Source organism: Helianthus annuus, chromosome 4, assembly GCF_002127325.2.
Source record: "Helianthus annuus cultivar XRQ/B chromosome 4, HanXRQr2.0-SUNRISE, whole genome shotgun sequence".
NCBI lineage: Eukaryota > Viridiplantae > Streptophyta > Magnoliopsida > Asterales > Asteraceae > Helianthus > Helianthus annuus.
In genome coordinates this window covers 166,979,977-167,000,847 of record NC_035436.2, presented here as the reverse complement: position 1 = coordinate 167,000,847, position 20,871 = coordinate 166,979,977, and the positions used below count along the sequence as shown (strand labels likewise).

Here is a 20,871-nt window from a genome sequence, read left to right as displayed (position 1 = left end):
AAGGGTTTTTAGTTTTGAAATATGTATACGGGCCGTATAATGTTATACGGCCCGTATAGCCTGTATAGAAAGCTTAATTTTTTGTTGAAATCGGGAAACCGTTTAATAAGTTTTGTAAATTTTAAAATAGTGTTGTATATATCGGATTATGTTACGAGTTTGTAGTTAAACGTATTTATTATGTTTAATAAGTTTCCTCTCTGTAAAACGATAAATATGTATAGAAAAGTTAATTTTTTGTTCCAAGCGGGAAACCGTTTAATAAATTTTGAAAATTTTAAAATAGTGTTCTATATATCGCATTATGTTACCAGTTTGTAGTTAAACGTATTTATTATGTTTCATAGGTTTCCACTTTGTAAAACGATAAATATGTATAAAATAGTTATTTTTTTGTTGCAATCAGGAAACCGTTTAATAAGTTTTGTAAATTTTAAAATAGTATTGTATATATCGGATTATGTTACGAGTTTCTAGTTAAACGTATTTATAATGTTTAGTAAGTTTCCACTATGTAAAACAATAAATATGTGATATGATTATGATAAACTACGATAACAATTATTAAACAAATAAGTTAACATCTAAACATAAGATTAATATTAATATTTATAATGTTTTACATCTAAAACAAAAAAAAATAGATAAACTTTTACAAAGTTTCAAACGTAAAATAACAAAATAATAATAATAATAATAAGAGTTAATTGCTCGGATGGTCCCTGTGGTTTCACGTTTTTTCACGTTTAGTCCCCACCTTTTGAAAATAGCATGTATGCTCCCTATGGTTTGCCATTTTGTTACTCGGATAGTCCCCCAACATTTACTCTGGGGACTATCCGAGTAACAAAGTGACAAACCATAGGGAGCATACCTGCTATTTTCAAACTAACTGACATCTACTCAGGGACTATCCGAGTAACAAAATGACAAACCATAGGGAGCATACCTGCTATTTTCAAAAGGTGGGGACTAAACGTGAAAAAACTTGAAACCACAGGGACCATCCGAGCAATTAACTCTAATAATAATAATAATAATAATAATAATAATACAATAAGCAGCTACGGCGGTGATGATGGTGGTGGTGCAGCGCCGGCTCGTGGAGGTAGGGGCGCGGCAGAATGCATAGCCACAATCGCCTCGACCATCCACTGTACATCCTCTCTCACTGCAGCTAAATCCCCTATGACTGCAGCTAAATCCCCTCTAACTGCAGCTACATCCGACTCGACCTGACCGAGTCTCTCCTCCACCCCCGGTGGAGGCATCACACGCTGTCTCACGCTGCGTCGAACGTACGGGCGATCACCCCGTAACTCCTCCGCAGCTACCTGTGATCGATCGACAGTATGAGCGACCCCCTCTCCGTCGCCTCCCTCTCCCTCGCCCTCGCCTCCCTCTCCCTCGTCTACCTCCTCATCACCACCCTCTCCACGGGGTCCCTCACCCACACCATAAGCCCAAACCAGCTGCCCTCCCTCGACCTCGCGAGCCAAACCCATTGATAGGGCTGTGTCCCTCCCAACCCTGTCAAGCTGGCGTGTCAGGGTCATATCACTTGCCACCTGCGGGGACTGGAGGCGAAAGAAACCCTTCGCCAGACGGGCGACGAAGGCCCCACAGCTGATGTGGGAAGAGGGTCGCTTAAAAGCGTAGTCGGCGAGATATGCGGCCAACTTGGCCCTCCCGCCGGTAAGTAAGTCGTGCAAGAAGAATAGGTCATTTTGGGTGACCCATTCCCTGCTATCATGACGACCGGCGATTGTCACGACGATACACCGATGTAGGTATCGGTGTAGCGGGTCGTAAAGATCAGTCGCCCGTGCCTTCGGGGATCGCTGCTTCGGTTTCGCGAACTCCCCGAACCCAATAGTGCGCCAAAACGGCCACACCACGTCAGTGGATGTGCTGACTGGCGCATCAAAAAATGCGCGGGACCTTGAGTCCTCCTGTGAGTACAGACCCAAGGCAACAACGAACTGAGGAAGTGTCATCCTCTGAGTCTTGCCGCAAATAGTAAAAGCTACGGCCTCTGTCGTCAAAAAATGCTGAAAACCCCCACCCCGGGTGTCCGTAAATGAAAAGGTAGATAAAAATTCTAAAGTAATCTCCCTATGGGCCCGCTCTGCGGCGGCATCAAATAAGCGGTCCCACGGGGAGTTAGCTGGCATGAGCTCCCGGACCCGACCGGTCGCTCCAGTATCGGTCAAAAACTGAAAATCTATGGTCCGAGGCGCATCCAGCACCATCTCCCGTAATTTGCCCAAAACCCTATAGGCAACCGTACCTCGGGGGATATCTCTAAGAAACTGCCCCGTCTCAGTAAAATCGGGCACAACCTCCTCCTCCTGTCCACGTCCACGTCCCCGTCCGCGTCCACGGCCCCGACCCTGACCCTGACCTCGACCTCTACGGGCCGCACCAGCTGCTGATGACTCAGCCATATTGTCTGTAACAAATAACAATTACAACTTAGCAATCACTATACGATTATCGTTTACGTATTATACGAATGCTGTTCTTGTATACGAACGTATTGTACATATCATATACGCTCGTACAATGTTTGAACATTCAACAAGTATACGACCGTATATAAAATATACTTTCGTATAATGTTTGAATATTCAAACAAGTATACGACCGTATATAAATATACGATCGTATAATGTTTGAATATTCAAACGCTATACAGGCGTATATAATGTATACGATCGTAAAACCTTTGATTATTCAACTGTATACAGTCGTATAAATTGTATACGATCGTATAATGTTTGAATATTCAAACATTATACGATCGTATACAATTTATACGACCGTATACACTTAAATAATCAGTTACAATTTTCTGTTTCAATTTTTTTTTTCAAATTGAATTATACAATTGTAATCGTTACACCTATCTACGCTTTACTATACAAGACCATAATCTAACATGTTACGGAATTTGAAAGTTCACTATACGAAAACGTACCGTATAGGAAGAACGAGAAGAAAACACCAAAAACGCCGAAGAACGCTGTCCAAGAACGATACGAGAGAAAACCAAGAGAATTTTTGGTGGAATGTTGAAGCCGTATGGTGGAAATGAGGTCGTATAAAACTTATACGATCTTTTTTCCTTTGTATACGGGCCGTATAAAAGTATACGACCCGTATACAGTAATTTAATTTATTTTAATTCTGTCGTATACTTAATATACGATCACGGTATACGAGGCGTATGTTTTTATACGACACGTATACAATTCAGTATTTTTCATTTATTTTCAATTACTATATGCGGAACTGACGAAAATACGGTCGGTATGCGTTAACGTTGATTCGTTTAAACGTTTTTTCAAATTCAATTTCAACAAGTTGCCAAAACATTTATATAATGTGTATGTTTATCATTACAAATTGTCAAAACATGCAAATTGATTCGTTTAAACGTTTTTTCAAGTTCAATTTCAAAAAGTTGCCAAAACATTTATATAACGTGTATGTTGATCATTACAAATTGTCAAAACATGCAAATAACATTTTATATTCATAGGGCACCTATATCTATGTAATCCCTGGTCCTATATTCATCAACGATCGTATTATATTGGTCAATACGTTCCTTGTAATAGTGATACCAACTTTCTGCTAGCGTATTCCGTGTCGGTTGTCGCCAGTATCCTGATGGGGTTGGCATTGGATATTCCCCTTCTAATCTTACGTGAATAAAATGGTTCCTATGTACATGTACAAGCGCGGCTGTTCGATGCGGAATACTTTCTTCGGCTGTTGTGAACATGGGAAAAAATGAAGCACAACCAAGGTCACTTAATAAGAGACAAATGACATTCCACCGGTTTGCTATCAGAAGCCCCGTGAATGGCATTTGTAGCCACTTATGTGGAGGTGCTCCGTCTATATGGTTGGACCAAACTAATGATGTTGATACTGAACTTCATGTATCTTTTTCCAAAATTCGTGGAACCGGTTACACTCATCATGAAGATGCTCCCGTATGAACGGCCACTGCCACTCTTTAAGCGATAAGCCGACCGCTATAGATCGAAACCCACAATTACCATCACCCTGCACATTTTGTATGTGACTGAGGTGTGGATAGAAGCACGGTGGAATGTACTTTTTGAAGTGCATGAACATATTAACTTGTCCGACAGGCAGCAAAGGTAAGTCTGGTGGCTCTTCCTTTGATTTTGCGACCTTGTTTTTTGTTTTCGAATTCTTAGCGCCTTTCACAATCTCGCTGAAGAACATAGGTGTTTCAGTACAATAACTTTGTGAGTCGACAAACGAGCTATCCCTGGTAGGTTCGATCGTTGACTCTTGTGTGCCAAACGAATCTTGTGAATCACTATACTGGTCCTGCGTTGTAAAAAAGCTGTGTCTTGAAGGCTCCGTAAACGAATCATCCTTCCTTTGTTGCTGAGCTTTTAAAGTTGGACGACCCCGTGTGTTTTTTTGCACAACTGGTTGTTTAAGCTTCGTCTTATTGAGTTGTACCAACTCCTTCATCTTTTGAATCAAGTTTTTCTTTAGTTCTCTCGGCTGAGCACTTAAATGTTGTTTGAGAAGCGCAAATTCTCCATCTAAGTCGAAAGAGTACACCTTGCTCGGTTCGACTATGGAGTCCAAATTTAACTTTCTCCAAAAAGGGTCTATCAACTCCAACGGGATCATTTGACCTAAGAAACATATCAACAAACAACATAAAACATCAATAAGATTTTGCGTGATGAAAGGCTATGATTATAAAATGTGGTTGGTCGAATAATGTATTACCATTCGTTGTATACGGTTCCAACCGACACGCGCACGGCAACCCACAGCTTGTATACAAACGGCACGCGCATGTACGGTTATATAACTTTAATTTTTCTATTTCATTTACTTCGTCTGATATAAACTCTAGGCAGGCATGTGAAACCTTCTTTAGTAGGAGATTAAATATTGGTTTGTTATGATGACCCAATGTTCGCCTCCTGCTTGTTTCAATGCTGCCTTTGATTTCTGTCACCTGGTTTCTTATGAGCTTATCGATAAGTGGTACCACTTTCTCTAGGGTGTAATTAGAGTCGCCTAGGTACTGCTTCAAAAGGGCATGTTGACCCTCTGCCCTGTTCGTTGTATTTTGACCGAAGTTCAGATGTTGGTCGCTCCAGAACGAAACAAACCGGTCTCTATATGGTTGTAACCAGATTGAATCCAAATAGTTCATAATCTCTGTAATCAAAGTCAAGTGCAGTTAAAACAAGTCAAATAAATACGATTATTAAACAAAAAATATATAAAACTTACCGTCGGATTTTTTGCGTGGCAAGTTTGATCGTATTCGCTCGGACCAGTAGTTGTAGTCAAGATCGGTCGTTGAGTTAGTTAGCTCGCCCCACTTGTAAAGAAACCTTCCCCATGTATCCTCTGTTTTAAAGCTTTGCCTGCAATGCTTGAAGATGTTTTGCTGTATGTGCCACCTACACAATGAATGTCTAGCCCTGGGAAACACGGTTGCACATGCGTTCATTAGGGCGCGATCTCTATCGATTACTATTACACGGGGTTCGATAACACTGTCTAATGAGTGTTTCAACCTCTGTAGAACCCATGTGAAGTTTTCCTGTTTCTCGTTGCTTACGAACGCATGAGCAATGCAAAACGACATCAACGTGGATGTAACACCGATAATCTGGACTAGCGGCATTTTGTACCGATTCGTCTTGTAGGTGGCGTCGATAAGCAACACATGCGGGAAGGCGCGCCACAACATGTTCGACTCCGGGTGGATGAAGAAAACATCCTCGACCCGTTCGCCGTTATGAGATGTTCTATGGTAAAAAACAAACCCAACCTTCTCCAACCGGTTGAAAAGTATATGCATTGGAGTCTCGTCGACTTGTTCCATTCGACCCAATTTAGCCAGAGCGTTGTATATGGTGTTTCTTGTTGAGACATTATGGGGGTTCTCTTTAATGGCAGCAAGAATGTCTCGTGGTTTTATGTTCTGATGCGTCATTTGCTCCACCGTCCTCTCTTCTGTTGGAGTCAACCTCATTAGGGACGGATGACCCTCTAGATACAGAAATGGTTCGTGGTTATGTTTAGCTTCCTCAACCCTTAGATCCCATAACCTAACCTCTTTTGGCATGCCCCGATAAGTTGGAACTTGCAACCGGTTTTCCTGGTCCCGCTGCGTCTGACCGTGGCTGTTGATTTGTACTCGCCGGCACAATCGCACGTAAGCCAGATTTTTAACGGCTGACCGCTACCCTGTTTATCGTAGATGGTGCGTTTGGTGACGAGGGCGTAGCCATTTACGCGTCCAACGTCTCTACACCACTCTACCAATTCATCCATGCTAGAGAATTCCTAACGAAAACACTTATATGTGTCAATTAATGATTAACCAATCGGTTTAGCTTTAGTATAAACGGGTTCGGGTCAGTTTCAGGTTGAACCTGCGAACCCGTTTGGGTTAACGGGTCGGGTTCGGGTCAACATGATCGGGTTGGAGGGTTGACCCGTTACACATTTATACTATATATTATTTTTTTAACAATATATTTTACGTCATAAATTAAATGGAGTGCGTATTTTTATGCCATGATTATAAGTTAAAAAGATAAATTAACATAGATTTCATAATTTAAATATGATATTATATATATATATATATATATATATATATATATATGTGTGTGTGTGTGTGTTTTTAAGTAAATTTTAACTTTAATATATTAATTTCAGAAAAAAATAAAAAAATTAGGGTTTAATGGGTCGTGTTCGGGTCAACCCATGAAAGTTCGGGTTGTGTTCGGGTTCTTATGTATGGTACGATTTTCGGGTTTGGGTCGAGTTCGGGTTTGTGTAAAATTTTCAGGTTCAGGTCGGGTTGAACCCACCAACCCGCGAACACGACCTGTTGAGCAACCCTAATCTAAGGTTTTAATAAAAACAACATCAAATGTAAAAACACTAAAATAGTTAACATACAACAAATAAACGTATAATTAAATGTTATACCTTCTTGTTTTGAAACTCACTACGTTCCTGGTCAGCATTTGGACCCTCCAGCGGTCCATCACTTATGGGAGGAGACTGAGAACTATCAGTCGGTGGTCCAAAACTAACAGGAGGGGCTTCAAAATTAACCGGGTGTTGCGATGGATAATAACCAGCATAATTAGGCTGAATTGCATCCAAACCCCAAGTATCCTGACCTGCATCAGACGCAAGAATGGGATCGAACGAAGCATACAGATCAAACATGCCCGCTTTGTTATCTTCATTGTTATCATAACTCCCCTGATTCGCCTCATTATCAAACACATTAAAAAAGTTACCCCAACCCGACATTACAGCGTAAATAATTTGAATACAGAGAAAAATAGAAGAAACGAATAGAAGTTGAATGAAAATGAATGAAATTAGTGTCGTTTATATAGAGAATTTTATGGAATATTACATCGTTTCAAATGATTAACACGCGAATCGAGGAATCAAACGTCGAACCAAATAACTCGCACGAATATCGAGGAATCTAACGTCTAATCACATAACTCGCACGAGAATCGAGGAATATAACATCGAATCAGAGAATCTTACGTCTACTCGCACGTGAATCGAGGAATAATACGTCGCGTCAAATAGTAATAAAACAATAAAATAAAGGAAATTCATTGTATACGAGCCGTATAGATATATATGACCCGTATAAAGTAGTCGTATAATACATATATACGACCACAGTATCATCTTATTCTAACATGGTTGATACGGGCCGTATAAGGTTATACGACCCGTATAGAATAAAGTGAACCGACAAAGGCTGCTGGCACAGCCTTTGTCGGTTCACTTTATTCTATACGGGCCGTATAACCTTATACGGCCCGTATCAACCATGTTAGAATAAGATGATACCATGTGGATTTATTAGGACCCTATAATTATAAGATGCAAAGTTTCAATTATTGTATATATTTGTGTAGGGGAAGCTTCACTGTGGAACACTAAAAAAGTGGGGAACAGCGGGGAACCGACTCAAACGAACTCCGATTGGACTCATTCCAGCGGCGTTGGAACCGGCTCCTCGAACCCTAACTAAGATCTCTTAACCCTAAACCCTAAATCCTAACTCCTAAACTCTAAACCCTAAAGCTAAAAAAATAAGGCTAAAACCTAAGCTAAACGGTAAAATCTAAACTATAAACCCTAAAAGCTAAACCCTAAAGGCTAAACCCTAAAAGCTAAACCCTAAACCCTATAGCTAAACCCTAAACCCTAAAGCTATACCCTAAAGCTAAACTCTAACGCTAAACCCTAAAGTTAAACCCTAAAAGCCAAACCCTAATATATTTAGGATTTAGGGGTTATGATTTAGGGCTTAGGGTTAAGAGAACCTAGTTAGGGTTCGACGAGCCGGTTCCAACGCCGCTGGAATGAGTCCAATCAGAGTTCGTTTGAATCGGTTCCCCAATGTTCCCCACTTTTTTAGTGTTCCCCAATGAACCTCACACTATTTGTGTATATGTATTTATTTTTAAAGATATGGAAGGGAACAGACAAATGTCTTGATAATTTACGATTTTCCTTCTAATACAAAATTATGATATTGCTCCCTGTTCAAAACTATGATTTTGCCCCTAACTCAAAATTACAGTCTTAACATCGTTATAACTTCTGACAAATTACGATTTTACTACAGTCAATACTACAATTTTGCCTTAGCTCAAAATTATTGTCTTGCCATCGTTGTAGCTTTTGACAAATAACGATTTTAGCCCAGTCAAAATTATGATTTCCTTTATTTAAAATTATAGTCTTGCTATTGTTTTAGTTTTTTTTAGCAAACCTATAGTAGTGTTTTATTTTAGTTGGTTGAATCGATATAAGTTTTATTCGTGTTAGGCAGCTGCCTAGCACTCGCTTATTGCCCCTGACAGATTAAAGTTTTGCTCCCAACTCAAAATTATGAGAGGGAATAGTGCCAGACAGTTGTCTGACACTCCCCCATTGGCTCGAATACGACCAGTTTAGAATTACAATATTGCTCCCAGTTCAAAATTACGTTTTTGCCCCTGCTCAAAATTACAGTCTTTATATCGTTGTAGCTTCTAATAAATTACGATTTTGCCCAAAGCTCAAAATTACAGTCTTGCCATCGTTGTAGATTTTAACAAATAACGATTTACCCTCAGTTAAAATTATGATTTTCCCCCATTCAAAAATACAGTCTTGCAATCGTTTTAGTTTTTTTAGCAAACCTATGGTAGTGTATTGTTTTAGTTGGTTGAATCGATTTAATTTTTTTTCGTGTCAGACAACTGCCTAGCACTCGCTTATTGCTCCTGACAGATTACAATTTTGCCCCAGCTCAAAACTATAGTCTTGCTGTCGTTTTAGTTTTCTTTTAACAAAGTTATGATAGGGTTTTATTTTAATTGATTGAAAAATATTTGCTCTAACGCCTCGCAACACGGGCGGGCATAAAAACTAGTTGTTGATTGATTTGCAAAAGTAAATAAATAATTCTTGTCAAAGTCTATTTATGTTGATTCTTGGCTTACTTCCCGAATATGCCCTTGCTTTTAAGTTTTTTCCTACGTATCCTAAAAAATTGTCACAGAGACAAATTGTTGAGCAAAATGGTAGTGTACAAAAAATGTTATGAAAGATCTCTAAATGACGAGCAAAATGGTAGTGTACGAATAAAAGTAAAAAAAAAAGTGACAAAGATCTCTAAATATAGATATATGAAAAGAATACATAATAAACCATAACAAAAGATGAATCAGATATGTACAAAAACTTGCAATCACAAATTGACAATGTACCAGAAATTAAAATGGGTTACAGGGTGTTGGCACTAACATAACCACCCACCAAATTAATCCTCTCAAACCATTCTAGAGTCAAATCTTATCACATTCACTAAAATTGACAAGGGTGTTGGCACTAACATAACCACCCACCGAATACCGATCCCGTACCGATCCCAATCCCGATCGGTATCTACTTTTTGGCGTTTTCGGTATCGGTACGGTACGGTATCGGTATTATACCGATACCGACCCTCAAAATATGGTATAATACCGATACCGTACCGATACCTAACCGACATGTTTCGGTATCGGTACCTAGTTTGGGTGAAATTCGGGATCGGTATTAGGCGGTATCGGTATCGGCTCGGTATCGGATACCGATATGCTCATCCCTACAAATAATCATATCATATTCAAGGCACTATAACGTACAATGTGTGACCAACAATTAAAGTTATCATAAATAATCTTATCAGGTCATACAGATGAGGAGCACGAGACATATGATTCAAAAGACCTAAGACTGGAAGGTATGGGGGCCGGCTTAGGCCCGGCGCCGGTCCCCCACACCGCCCCCCTCGGTCCGGCTAGTCCCAAACGTCTCCCACTCGCCGGTCTCGCCGTGCCTCCCTTCTCTCACATATACCTATACATACATACATATATATACATAAAGGGGCTCATCCCCCACCCCTAGGTCCATCCCCTTCAAGCCCTGCTTACGTAGCGGTGACGTGGCGGCCCATCTCCTTGGGGATGAGACTCTCCATACCCTCAAGTCTAATAAACTAACACATTAATGAAAGAACAAAGATTGTGGTATGTTGAATACATAATTTACTCGATTCATTTTTACGTAAAAGAACGTTTCGTTCTTTGCAAAATCCTTTGTCTTATCTAGTGAACAAAAGTGAAATGTGTGGTTATAGTTGAAATAACATAATCTTTGCTCAAATGAGATTCTAAATGGAAGTATATGGTTTCGTATGTCGTTTTTCAAACTTAAAACTCTGTAATCATGCATGACACGTGTTTGAGTCTCATGGAAGAAAGAAAAAAGAATTCGGTGTTTGGTTGTGTTATTGAGTGGTGACTAAGAGCAAGGAGGGACCCTAAAGACCAAACTGAATAAAAAAAGTACATAGACTCGAATCTATACATTTTTCCACTATGGGACTTTATTAGACACAATGTAAATAGGCTATGCTTCAGACTACTCTTTCCTTTGTGTGTTTTGGTCGCCAATATTTTTCATATCTTTGACTGTATAATCCTCATAAGATGGATTGATCCTACAATCGGTTGCCTCTATATTGCTAGACTGTTCGTTTCCTGAAAAATAATTTTCCTTTTCTCACTCCTCCTCAGTTCGTTCCTCCAAGTGTCTCCTCAAACACTTACACGTCCTTTTTTTAATTTCACAATTCCACCAAATGATATCCCTAACTAGCCTTCTCCTCCTCCTACACAACCTGACACACCTCAATCTTCTACCGTTTCTACTTCTTCCAACTCACAATCTCCTCCTCTTAATCCTCCTCGTGAACGTCTTCCTAATCTTCAATAAAATATGAAACCTTGTGTTCGTTTCCTGAGAAGTCTTCAAAACCCACTGTAGAAAGACCAAAAATAGTTATATCAATCCAAGACAAAGATGGTAAAATCAACATCTTTGATATGATAAAATAAGAATGCATCTTTAGCCAGGAAATCTATGGTGAGAAGTCCTTGTAATAGACTGTTTTCTTTACCGTTCACACGCCACACCTGCACAATGAATATCAAACAATAAGATCGAAGTATGGAACAATAATAAAACTATGGTTAATTGGTTGGATAACTGGTTTTTTGCGATGGACCTTCACTCTTAACACCTTTAAGCGCTCTTTTCACCTAAAATTTAGTTACCATACAATCAACTATGAATCTTTTCTAGCTGTTTAAAATTTATTAAAAAAAAACAATACATAAAAATGTAATATAATAACAAAGAAAATGCTTTTATGCATAAGGTTAGTAAACAACTCAATATAAGTGAATACCTTGATACGTTCTTGGTCTGTTAGCTGTCTGGCTAAATCTTTGTTAAGCAATTCCCCAATAAAATCAAAGACCAACATTGGTTCATAAGCCTTAGCCGACACATCCGCAAAAGAGAAATTTCTAAATAGATCAGTTAAAACTTCTATTATGTTCCCAACAACACAAGCAATCGTTCAACTATGCCATGGCTAAAGAGTATAATTTACTACAAAATGAAACAAAAGCATATTGAACAATAATTGTTAAACTACTTAATGGCTGAAATGCATGTGAAATGGTGAGTGTTATGGGTGGTTTTCCGCTCATGTATCCTGAATAATATTCTGACTGTGTTTCTTTTGTTTATGATCAGGATACCGGATCAGGATATTGGTAACATCCTGATATAGTATCCTGGTAGTGGCTAATTAATTCACGTGCAGGTTAATGGTGCAAGTCTATAACGTTCAAATGGACTTCTTCTCCCAAAGAATCGGGCTAATCTGTTGGAATATGAACGTTGAAGCCGGAAGACGTGGACTACAACGTTCACAAAGGGAATATTTGTTATATCCCGGATTTGTAGGCTAGTTAGTTAGTTTTGTTTTACTATAAATAGGATTGATCGGATCAGATAAGGACACACAATCTCTCGAACTCTCTTTCTCTCTAGCTGCAAACACTCACAACACACTTACACTTGTATTCAAATCGCATTGTAACACTTAGTTGATCCGCATCATATCCTGCACTGTATACTGATATTTGAAGTAATAAGAAGAATAAGGCAGCTGTGATTGTCAGCTCCCGAGGTTTTGTGCCGGCGATCTAGATTGATCAAGGGCTTTCCTCGTACATCCCGTGTCACCCTTTACCTTTTTGCTCATTGTTTGATTGTAGATACAGCTCGATATCCTAAGTCGTATCCTGAAAACTGTTTTTACAAACAACTAAATTAACATATTTTCGATACACATTCTTAGCACACTACCTCACTTAACTAATTTGATCACTTAATTGCTTCGGTAATTTTTTGACCAAAACAATTTGGCGCCCACCGTGGGGCAAGTGGTGCTATTTCTACTAAAAGCTTTTGCAAAATCATTACTTGGTTTTCTATTTTCAAAACTTTTTGCTACACTATTTTCAATGGCCTCGAGATCAAACATGAGCTCTTCCACCGTGTCTGCTACAACCTCTACAACAATTGGTTCGGTGCTTCCACCACCTCCTCCGAGAACGCAAGCCTCTTCACAAGGAACTGAAATTCATGTGGCTCGGGATGTTATTCCCAATCAGAATGTTCAGGGTTCTGCTCCTGTTTCGGCCTCTAATGATGAAATTCTAACTTTGTTTTGTTGTATACAGGATCAGATGAAACAACAGCAGGAGACCAACCAAATGCTGATGAGAGAGATACAACTCTTGAAATCCAGCTCAAGCAGGCCCGCTGAGGATACTGTCACTCCCTTGTAGCCCAGAGCTTTGAACTTCAGTTCTGCAGTATATACCGAGGATAACAGGGGGAATATTGTGCCTAGCCATTCCCAGAGTCATATTCCTGAGATACCCTCTTCGGTTGGGGTGTCAACTTTGAGAAGTTCAGGATATGCTTCAGGATATGGCCAGGATCCTCAGACTGGTAACGTATCTAATAATAATATTACTCTTGCTACTAATGGTATTGGATCTTTGCAGGATGCAGGTATGACATCAACATTTTCTAGGGAGCTTCAAAAGTTAAAAGACATGATATCCAGTGTACATGGAGTAGTCCAGCCGATCCCAGAAGTATCCCAGGATAGCCATAGGATATCCCGGTTTGCATATCCTATTTGTGATGCTGAAATCCCAAAAAGATTTCAAACCCCCAACATGAAGCTCTATAACGGAACTACGGATCCCGAAGAGCATATTGCCCAGTACAGGGAAAGGATGGAAATCAACCCTATCCCTCCGGATCTCAAGGAAGCATGCGTCGGCAAGGGTTTTGGTTCTACCTTAACAGGAGCAGCCTTAAAATTGCTCTTAAACATTCCTCCTCATTCGATTACATCATTTGCTCATTTAGTCAATTTATTTAATAGTCAATTTTCTTGCATTCGAAGTTTTGAAAAACTAACCAGTGATCTCTACAGGATAACTCAAGGACCTCAGAAATCCTTGAGAGATTATGTGAATGAGTTTAGCAGGGAATCTCTTGATATCCCATATCTTGATGTTGCAACAGCTGTGTAGGCTTTCAAAATGGGATTGCAAAAGGATTCTCAATTTTACCAGGATCTTGTAATGAATCCTGCAGGAACATGGATGAAGCTCGGAGCAGGGCTTTAAGATATATTCAACTGGAGGATGACAAAAAGATGCAAGAGAGGATGAATTCATCCACAACCTATGAGTCAACTAACAGGAAATCAGAATCCTCGTACAAACCATATCGCTCTAAGCCATATGGCATGAATGACCGCAAGAAAGTGAATGCTGTTGAAGACGAGGATCCTGAGGAGTATCCTAAGTTGTCAGAATATTGTTTTTCTGTTAATATACCTGAACTGATGCATGCTATGCAGGGTTTTGGAAACAAAGCAAGGTGGCCCCGGAAGAATCAACAAAAAGCTGATTGGAAGGATAAGTCCAAATGGTGTGCCTTCCATGAGGATTTCGGACATGTTACTGAGGATTGCATTGCTCTGAGGAAAGAAATAAGCTATCTCCTGAGCAAGGGATATCTGAAGGATCTCTTGGGAAGAAAGAAGAATAAGGGTAAGGATACTGAGAAGGATCCTGAACGAGCAGCATCACCTCCTGCGGATGCCAAGATAATTAACTTCATTTTAGAAGGATCCGACATTTGCGGAACGTCATATTCTGCGGCAAAAAGGCACGCGAAGGAAGCTAAGGCAGAAAGGGGAGATAAGCCGACCAGGATATCAACCCTCACGACTGATAAAGTGATCACGTTCAATAGTGATGATAGGGATACTGTCCAGGATCCTCACCATGATGCTTTGGTAATAACTTTATATGTTGCTAATCATTTTGTGCGCAGGATACTGGTGGATAATGGCAGCTCCGTCAACATAATTCAGCTGGAAACACTGAAGAGGATGAATGTATCCCCGATGGATATTACTTCGCTATCCACTGTGCTTGTTGGGTTCAGTGGAGAAGCCAGGAATACAGTGGGAGAGATAAAGTTGCCTGTGTATGTTGAAGGGGTAAACTCAATGCAACGCTTTTGTGTCATGGACTCCATGATATGAAAGCTGTGCCGTCAACCTATCATCAATGCATCATGATCCCTACCCCTTGGGGAGTAGTCAAGGTGGAAAGTGATCAACTGGAAGCAAAGGAGTGTTATTCTTCTTGAAATCCTCGACAAAGCCCAATGCAGCATAGCAATTAAAGATGCGAGCCCAGGATATCGCGAAAGCTTCAGAACAAGATGTTAAGAAAATTATCCTGGATCAGGATAATCCAGATATCTCGGTGCTCGTAGGAACCAATATCCCTGAGGATATTGAGAATCAATTAACTAACTTTTTGAAATGCAGGATGTCAACATTCGCATGGAAACATGAGGATATGACAGGTATTTCCAAGGATAATATAACTCACAAGCTCGGAATTGATAGGTCTTTCAAGCCTGTCCAACAGAAACGAAGGAAGTTTGCTCCAGAACGGAACACAATCATTCAGGAAGAAGTTAAAAGATTATTAAAGAGCAAGATGATTAGGGAAGTGAAATTCCCAAATGGCTAGAAAATGTAGTGGTGGTGCAAAAGAAAAATGTGAAATGGAGAGTTTGTGTAGATTACACAGACTTGAACAAAGCTTGTCCCAAAGACCCATTTCCCCTACCTCATATTGATTCAATGGTGGATGCTACTGCCGTCCACGAGATGTTAACCTTCATGGATGCCTCCTCAGGATTCTAGCAGATCCAAATGGAAACCTCGGATCAGGAGGATACTGCTTTCATGACACCGACAAGTATTTATTGTTATACTACTATGCCTTTTGGTTTAAAAAATGTAGGTGCAACATACCAAAGATTGGTGAACATGATGTTCAAAGACAAGTTGGGGGACACCATGGAGGTATACATCGATTATATGGTGGTAAAATCTAAGAAGGCTGACGATCATCTCCGGGATATTGAAGAAGCATTCGACATCCTGGACCAGTACAACATGAACCTAAATCCTGCTAAATGCCATTTTGGAGTGGGGGCAGGAAAGTTTTTAGGATATTGTTTTGGTCAAAAATCAGACTAGGATAATGCAACCAAATCTTATTTTGTGAGGTGTGATGCTTGAATTAAATGGCAAATGTATGAACAAAAATGAATGTGGGACACAAGGATTTATACGAGGAAAAAGCCCTTGATCAATGTATGATCTCCGGCATAAAGAACCTCGGATAGTGAAAACTATCACTATCAAGTATATTGAATAAAGAAATTTACAACTTCGGAAGTATTGAGCTTGATACAATGAATTCTAGTGTGTGTTTGCTCGAGAGAGAATGGCAGTAGTGTTGTTCGTAAACTAGGTGCAAAAGTGTTTCTAAAAATAAGCTCAATACCCCTTTAATCTTTGCTAAAAATATCCTAACTAACTATCCGAAAAATCTGCCCATCACCCATGATCACCACCAACTGTAACTAGCTAATGCACATGTTGAAATATAGAGCATATTCCCCTGGAATCTCGCATGGAATAAGTCTTCTTCGAAACATACCTGCAAAACAAGCTAAAGGTGATGGAAACAATTTTTAAGTTAGAATAATAATGAGGATCCTGGATCCTTATTCCCGCAACGTCTCCTGAGGATCCTTAATTCAAATTAAACTGAGGATCCGTGATCCATGCTACACATGAGGATCCGTGATACATAAGCAATAAAATTCTATCCCTAACAATTGCCCCCAAACATGACTAGTTGATGTCCAATTAGATAGTTATGTTTGAATGCAATTCGGACTAGCCGTTACTTGGAGATATAGCCGTTGCCAGGCTTCCGTCAGCGAAGGTCACCCCTGCAACAAACAATGATTATAAATAGGGTAGAGATAGGGATGATATTTTGCATTTAAATTTAATAATTTCTCCCTTTAAATCTTCATTCGAAGATTGCATTAGGTATTCTTTCTTCCCTTCTCTATAAATCCTTCTCTTCTGGTCCTCTCTTCTCGATCATCTATGGCAAAAATGGTTCTCCGATCTTCACCCGCGAAGGATCCTAAAAGGGATAGTCCTCTGAAGAGCCAAGGGGTCATCAAAAACCCTTCGCTGGAACTCTGCCGCTTCACTGATCCAGAAATTGACCGGATCCGCCATTGCTTTCTAGCTGAAACAGTCTTTCGATCCTTTGACTCTTCGATGAAGAGTGATTGTGTCTCTGAAACTTGGGTTGCTTTTCGGGCCACCCCTTTTCTGATCGGGTTCTCTTATCCTTTCCCTGCCTTCACACAATCTTTCTTCACATTCACAGGCATGTGATATATTCAAGCCATGCCAATGATGTGGAGAGTTCTTTATAGCATAGAAAACATCATTGAGCCAGGGGCATAGAAATATGGGTGTCTGAGTTGAGTCAACTGTACAACCTGGTTAGCCATGGTTCACACCGCTTTCTGTTCAAACACAAACCTGATGATCCTCACCCAATCCTCAAAACCACTAAAAACGATACTCACTGGAAAGGCCATTTGTTCTTTGTGAGGAGGGATTCAATCCCAGATGGGAAAAACCTTCCTAGAAAATGGATCACCAATGGTAGGATATGGGATCCTTAGACAAGGATCATAATAGGACTTCTTTCTTTTTTAAGGATAACTGATCCTTTTTTCCGTTTTGCAGCTATTTCGCTCTCTTTCATCCAAGAAACACCTGCAACAAAGGAAAGGGTTGCTGCCTTTTGGAGCCTTGACCCTGCTGTTAGAACGTTCCAAGCCAAAGCAAAGGATTCACAAGAAGTATCCTTTGGTTCCTTCACCATGTCAAGTAAGTATTCACATTTATGTATGATTAAATATTTAAATAGATGTAGAATAAGGATACTTATCTGTATTTTGGATTTGTAGGTGCCTGAAAATCCTCAAAGTCTGCCTCTAGGTTCAGTGTTAGTGATCTTGACGCGTTTGCTGCCTCAAAATCCATCAAAAAACAACTTGCTGCCAGTCCCAACGTTCCGATCCCCAAAAACACGAGCACACGTGGCAAAGGTGCCAAGAAAAGGAAAGCTGCTGAAGCTCTTGAAGGCCTGCCCCTCATCCAACACCAGTTTGAAGAATATGTCTCTGAGATAAGGATCCCGGATCCTTAGACCTGTTCTTCCCATACTGAGGATAATGGATCCTGACATATGTTTCCTTTTTGCAGAAATTTGCTGAGATCCAGATGCTCATGGATTCATATGCTGAAGAGGCTGAACAAAAGCACTTGGAGTTCCAGAAGATGTTCCTAGTAAAGGATCAAAAGTGTAACACCCCAGTGTTTTGAAAGTCAAAGTCAAAGTCAAGATTGAAGTCAAAGATGGAAAAGATCGCTAATAGCAATCTGTCTCTCCATACTCAATCCCTGTTTTGACTTCTTTGACTGTAATTAGTCTATTTTATGTTTTTACGTTAGTTGTATTATGTGGAGTAATTACTTACAATCGCAATAATCGAAGAATATTTCTCAATACGAATCGCTTTACAATTGTGAATAGTAGGAAGTAACAATACGATAAAGTCAATTAAACACAAATCGAACTAATCTAATCATTATCGCGCTCGTTAACTCGAATATACGCATTTTGGGTTACTGTTATACGTGTGTATGTGCCTTATGTGTTACTTGTGCGTTTTTATTTATGTTATGTGTGGCAATTAATCGAATCGCAATCGAACTCAATCGCAATCGAATCGCAATCGCAAACCGAATACGAGATAGGGATACTTGTATGTTGATATAGTAGTTGGGATTAAAAGTAATTTGATTAGGAAACTCTATCGTAATCTCATCAGTCGCAATCGAAATATAAAAAATCATCGCACCGAACACTCAAATCAGGCCGCTGATCGATCAGGCTACCAGCCGATCGAACAGCCAGCCGATCGGACTGCTGTCCGATCGGGCAGGCTGTCCGATCGAGTTGCCTGCCGATCGGCCAGCCTTTACCTCTTTTGGCATCCTATAAATACCCCTGTCATTGTCAAACTTTCTACTTTTGGAAACCTCTGTCCGACCAGCACGCTCAGCTCACTTTTTCTCAGATTTCTCTCGATTCCGGTAAGATTTCGTCCTAAATCTTGTACTTTCCTGATCTACACGCACTCCTACACCTTTCTATCTTTCAAATCTTAACTTTACCGTGAAATCATCAAGATTCAAGTGTTCTAGGATGATGTCATCATGGGTTCTTGAAGAACTTCATGTTTTGGCCTAAATCCACCAAGAATAACTTGGATCTAGCCGATTTCCACATAAACAAACAAAGATCTTTCATAGATCTAAACATATACACGGTAAAAAGGATTGAAAGATGGTTTTCCAACTATTCTTTCATCTCTTTTACACACAATGCCTCCAAAACCGATAGAGACGGAGCTTGTGCCGACTTACTAATCATCCTAGTAGTTGTGCGGTTCAAAATCCGGGTTCTATCCACGAGGTTCACCGATTTCGGGTTAAACGCTAAACAACCGTCCCGAACAGTTCACTGACCGGGTTTGGGTGATTCCTGTCCGATCAGGAGAACCAAGTAAAGACGAGTTTTCTGTTGTTTGACTCGTTCTCAAAATACCTCGATAAAACGACAAACAATCAGAATAACCAAGTGTTTGACGAACAGGCCGACTAGGTCAGGGTGCTGACCGATCGGACTGCTGTCCGAACGGACAGCCAGCCGATCGGACAGCCAGCCGATCGACTGGCCAGCCGATCGGCTAGTACATGGTCCCACACTTAATCAATTTATTCTTTTGAAGTTGAGTATTGAACGAATTGCCGTCCGATTGGATTACTCTTCGGATCATGAGATACTATTCTTCCATACTAAATCGATTTTTCAACATGTTCGACGCACTAGGAGTGCCACCCGATCGAACAGCCGTCCGACCAGGTGACACCCTGCTGAGAACTTGTTTTGCTGAAGTACCTAGTCGATCGGGTTACCGACTGATCGAACGACCGTCCGATCGACCGACCTGAAAGATAAAGATACTTCAAGGTTTTCAAATGCTACAACGAAAACTTCAAAAGTCAAACCATCATACGCAAACTTATCCTACTCAAAGGAAGAAACAATCCACTTGAACAACCATCCGATCGGACTTCCGTCCGACCAGACAACTGTCCAAACGGACTGTCAACCGAACGGTCAGCCGTCCGATCGGACTACCGTCCGATCGACCAGCTGTCCGACCCTCTAACACTTGTTTTCCCTTTTACGCGTTGCTTATCGTTATGCTATCAAACTATTCAGGCTAACCCTACTCTCAAGCACTCCCTTCAATCCATCAATCACTGTGAGTATACTCGAACCCTTTTTGCTTTCACACTTTTGGGTGTTACATGTTACATACGTTACTTAATCTAAATCACAAGCGAACGCACTACGCAACACTTTAAACGCTAACCGTTATCGCATGTATTACGTGACTAAATGAATGCTTGTTGTTATGTTTACACGTGGAATGCTGTCTACCTGCCTTAACGACGATAGTACTATAGTTTGGACTCAGCACCCGTTCACACGGGGGTTGTTAAGGACAATTACTTGCATGGATTACGGTGGTAATCATGTATTGCGAACTGCCCCGGGCAGTCAACCCCCAGTCATTGGTATCGATAGATCCATGTCGATAATTAACATGCTTCGTTTTCCTCTGTGTACGTGCTGGTTATGCGTAAACTATTTCGAACTCTATTATGCTATTATCAAACTTGTATGCTCACCTTTACATTTTATGTATTGACTTTATTTTAACGTATGTGACAGGTGCTTAAGATGCTTATCTGCTAGGAAAGCGAGGCTA

General features: G+C 40.2%; 1 protein-coding gene across 1 annotated transcript; it reads right to left on the bottom strand.

Annotated features, from left to right (window-relative positions):
* Positions 1-3,924: 3,924 nt before the first annotated feature.
* LOC110933889 (PKS-NRPS hybrid synthetase CHGG_01239-like) lies at positions 3,925-6,055 on the bottom strand. The gene is made up of 3 exons (XM_022177092.1): positions 5,305-6,055; positions 4,789-5,229; positions 3,925-4,691 (listed from the first exon to the last, which is right to left on the bottom strand). Exons 1-3 carry the CDS (start codon positions 6,053-6,055, stop codon positions 3,925-3,927), a joined length of 1,959 nt encoding a protein of 652 aa, XP_022032784.1.
* Between the last annotated feature and the right edge of the window lie 14,816 nt (positions 6,056-20,871).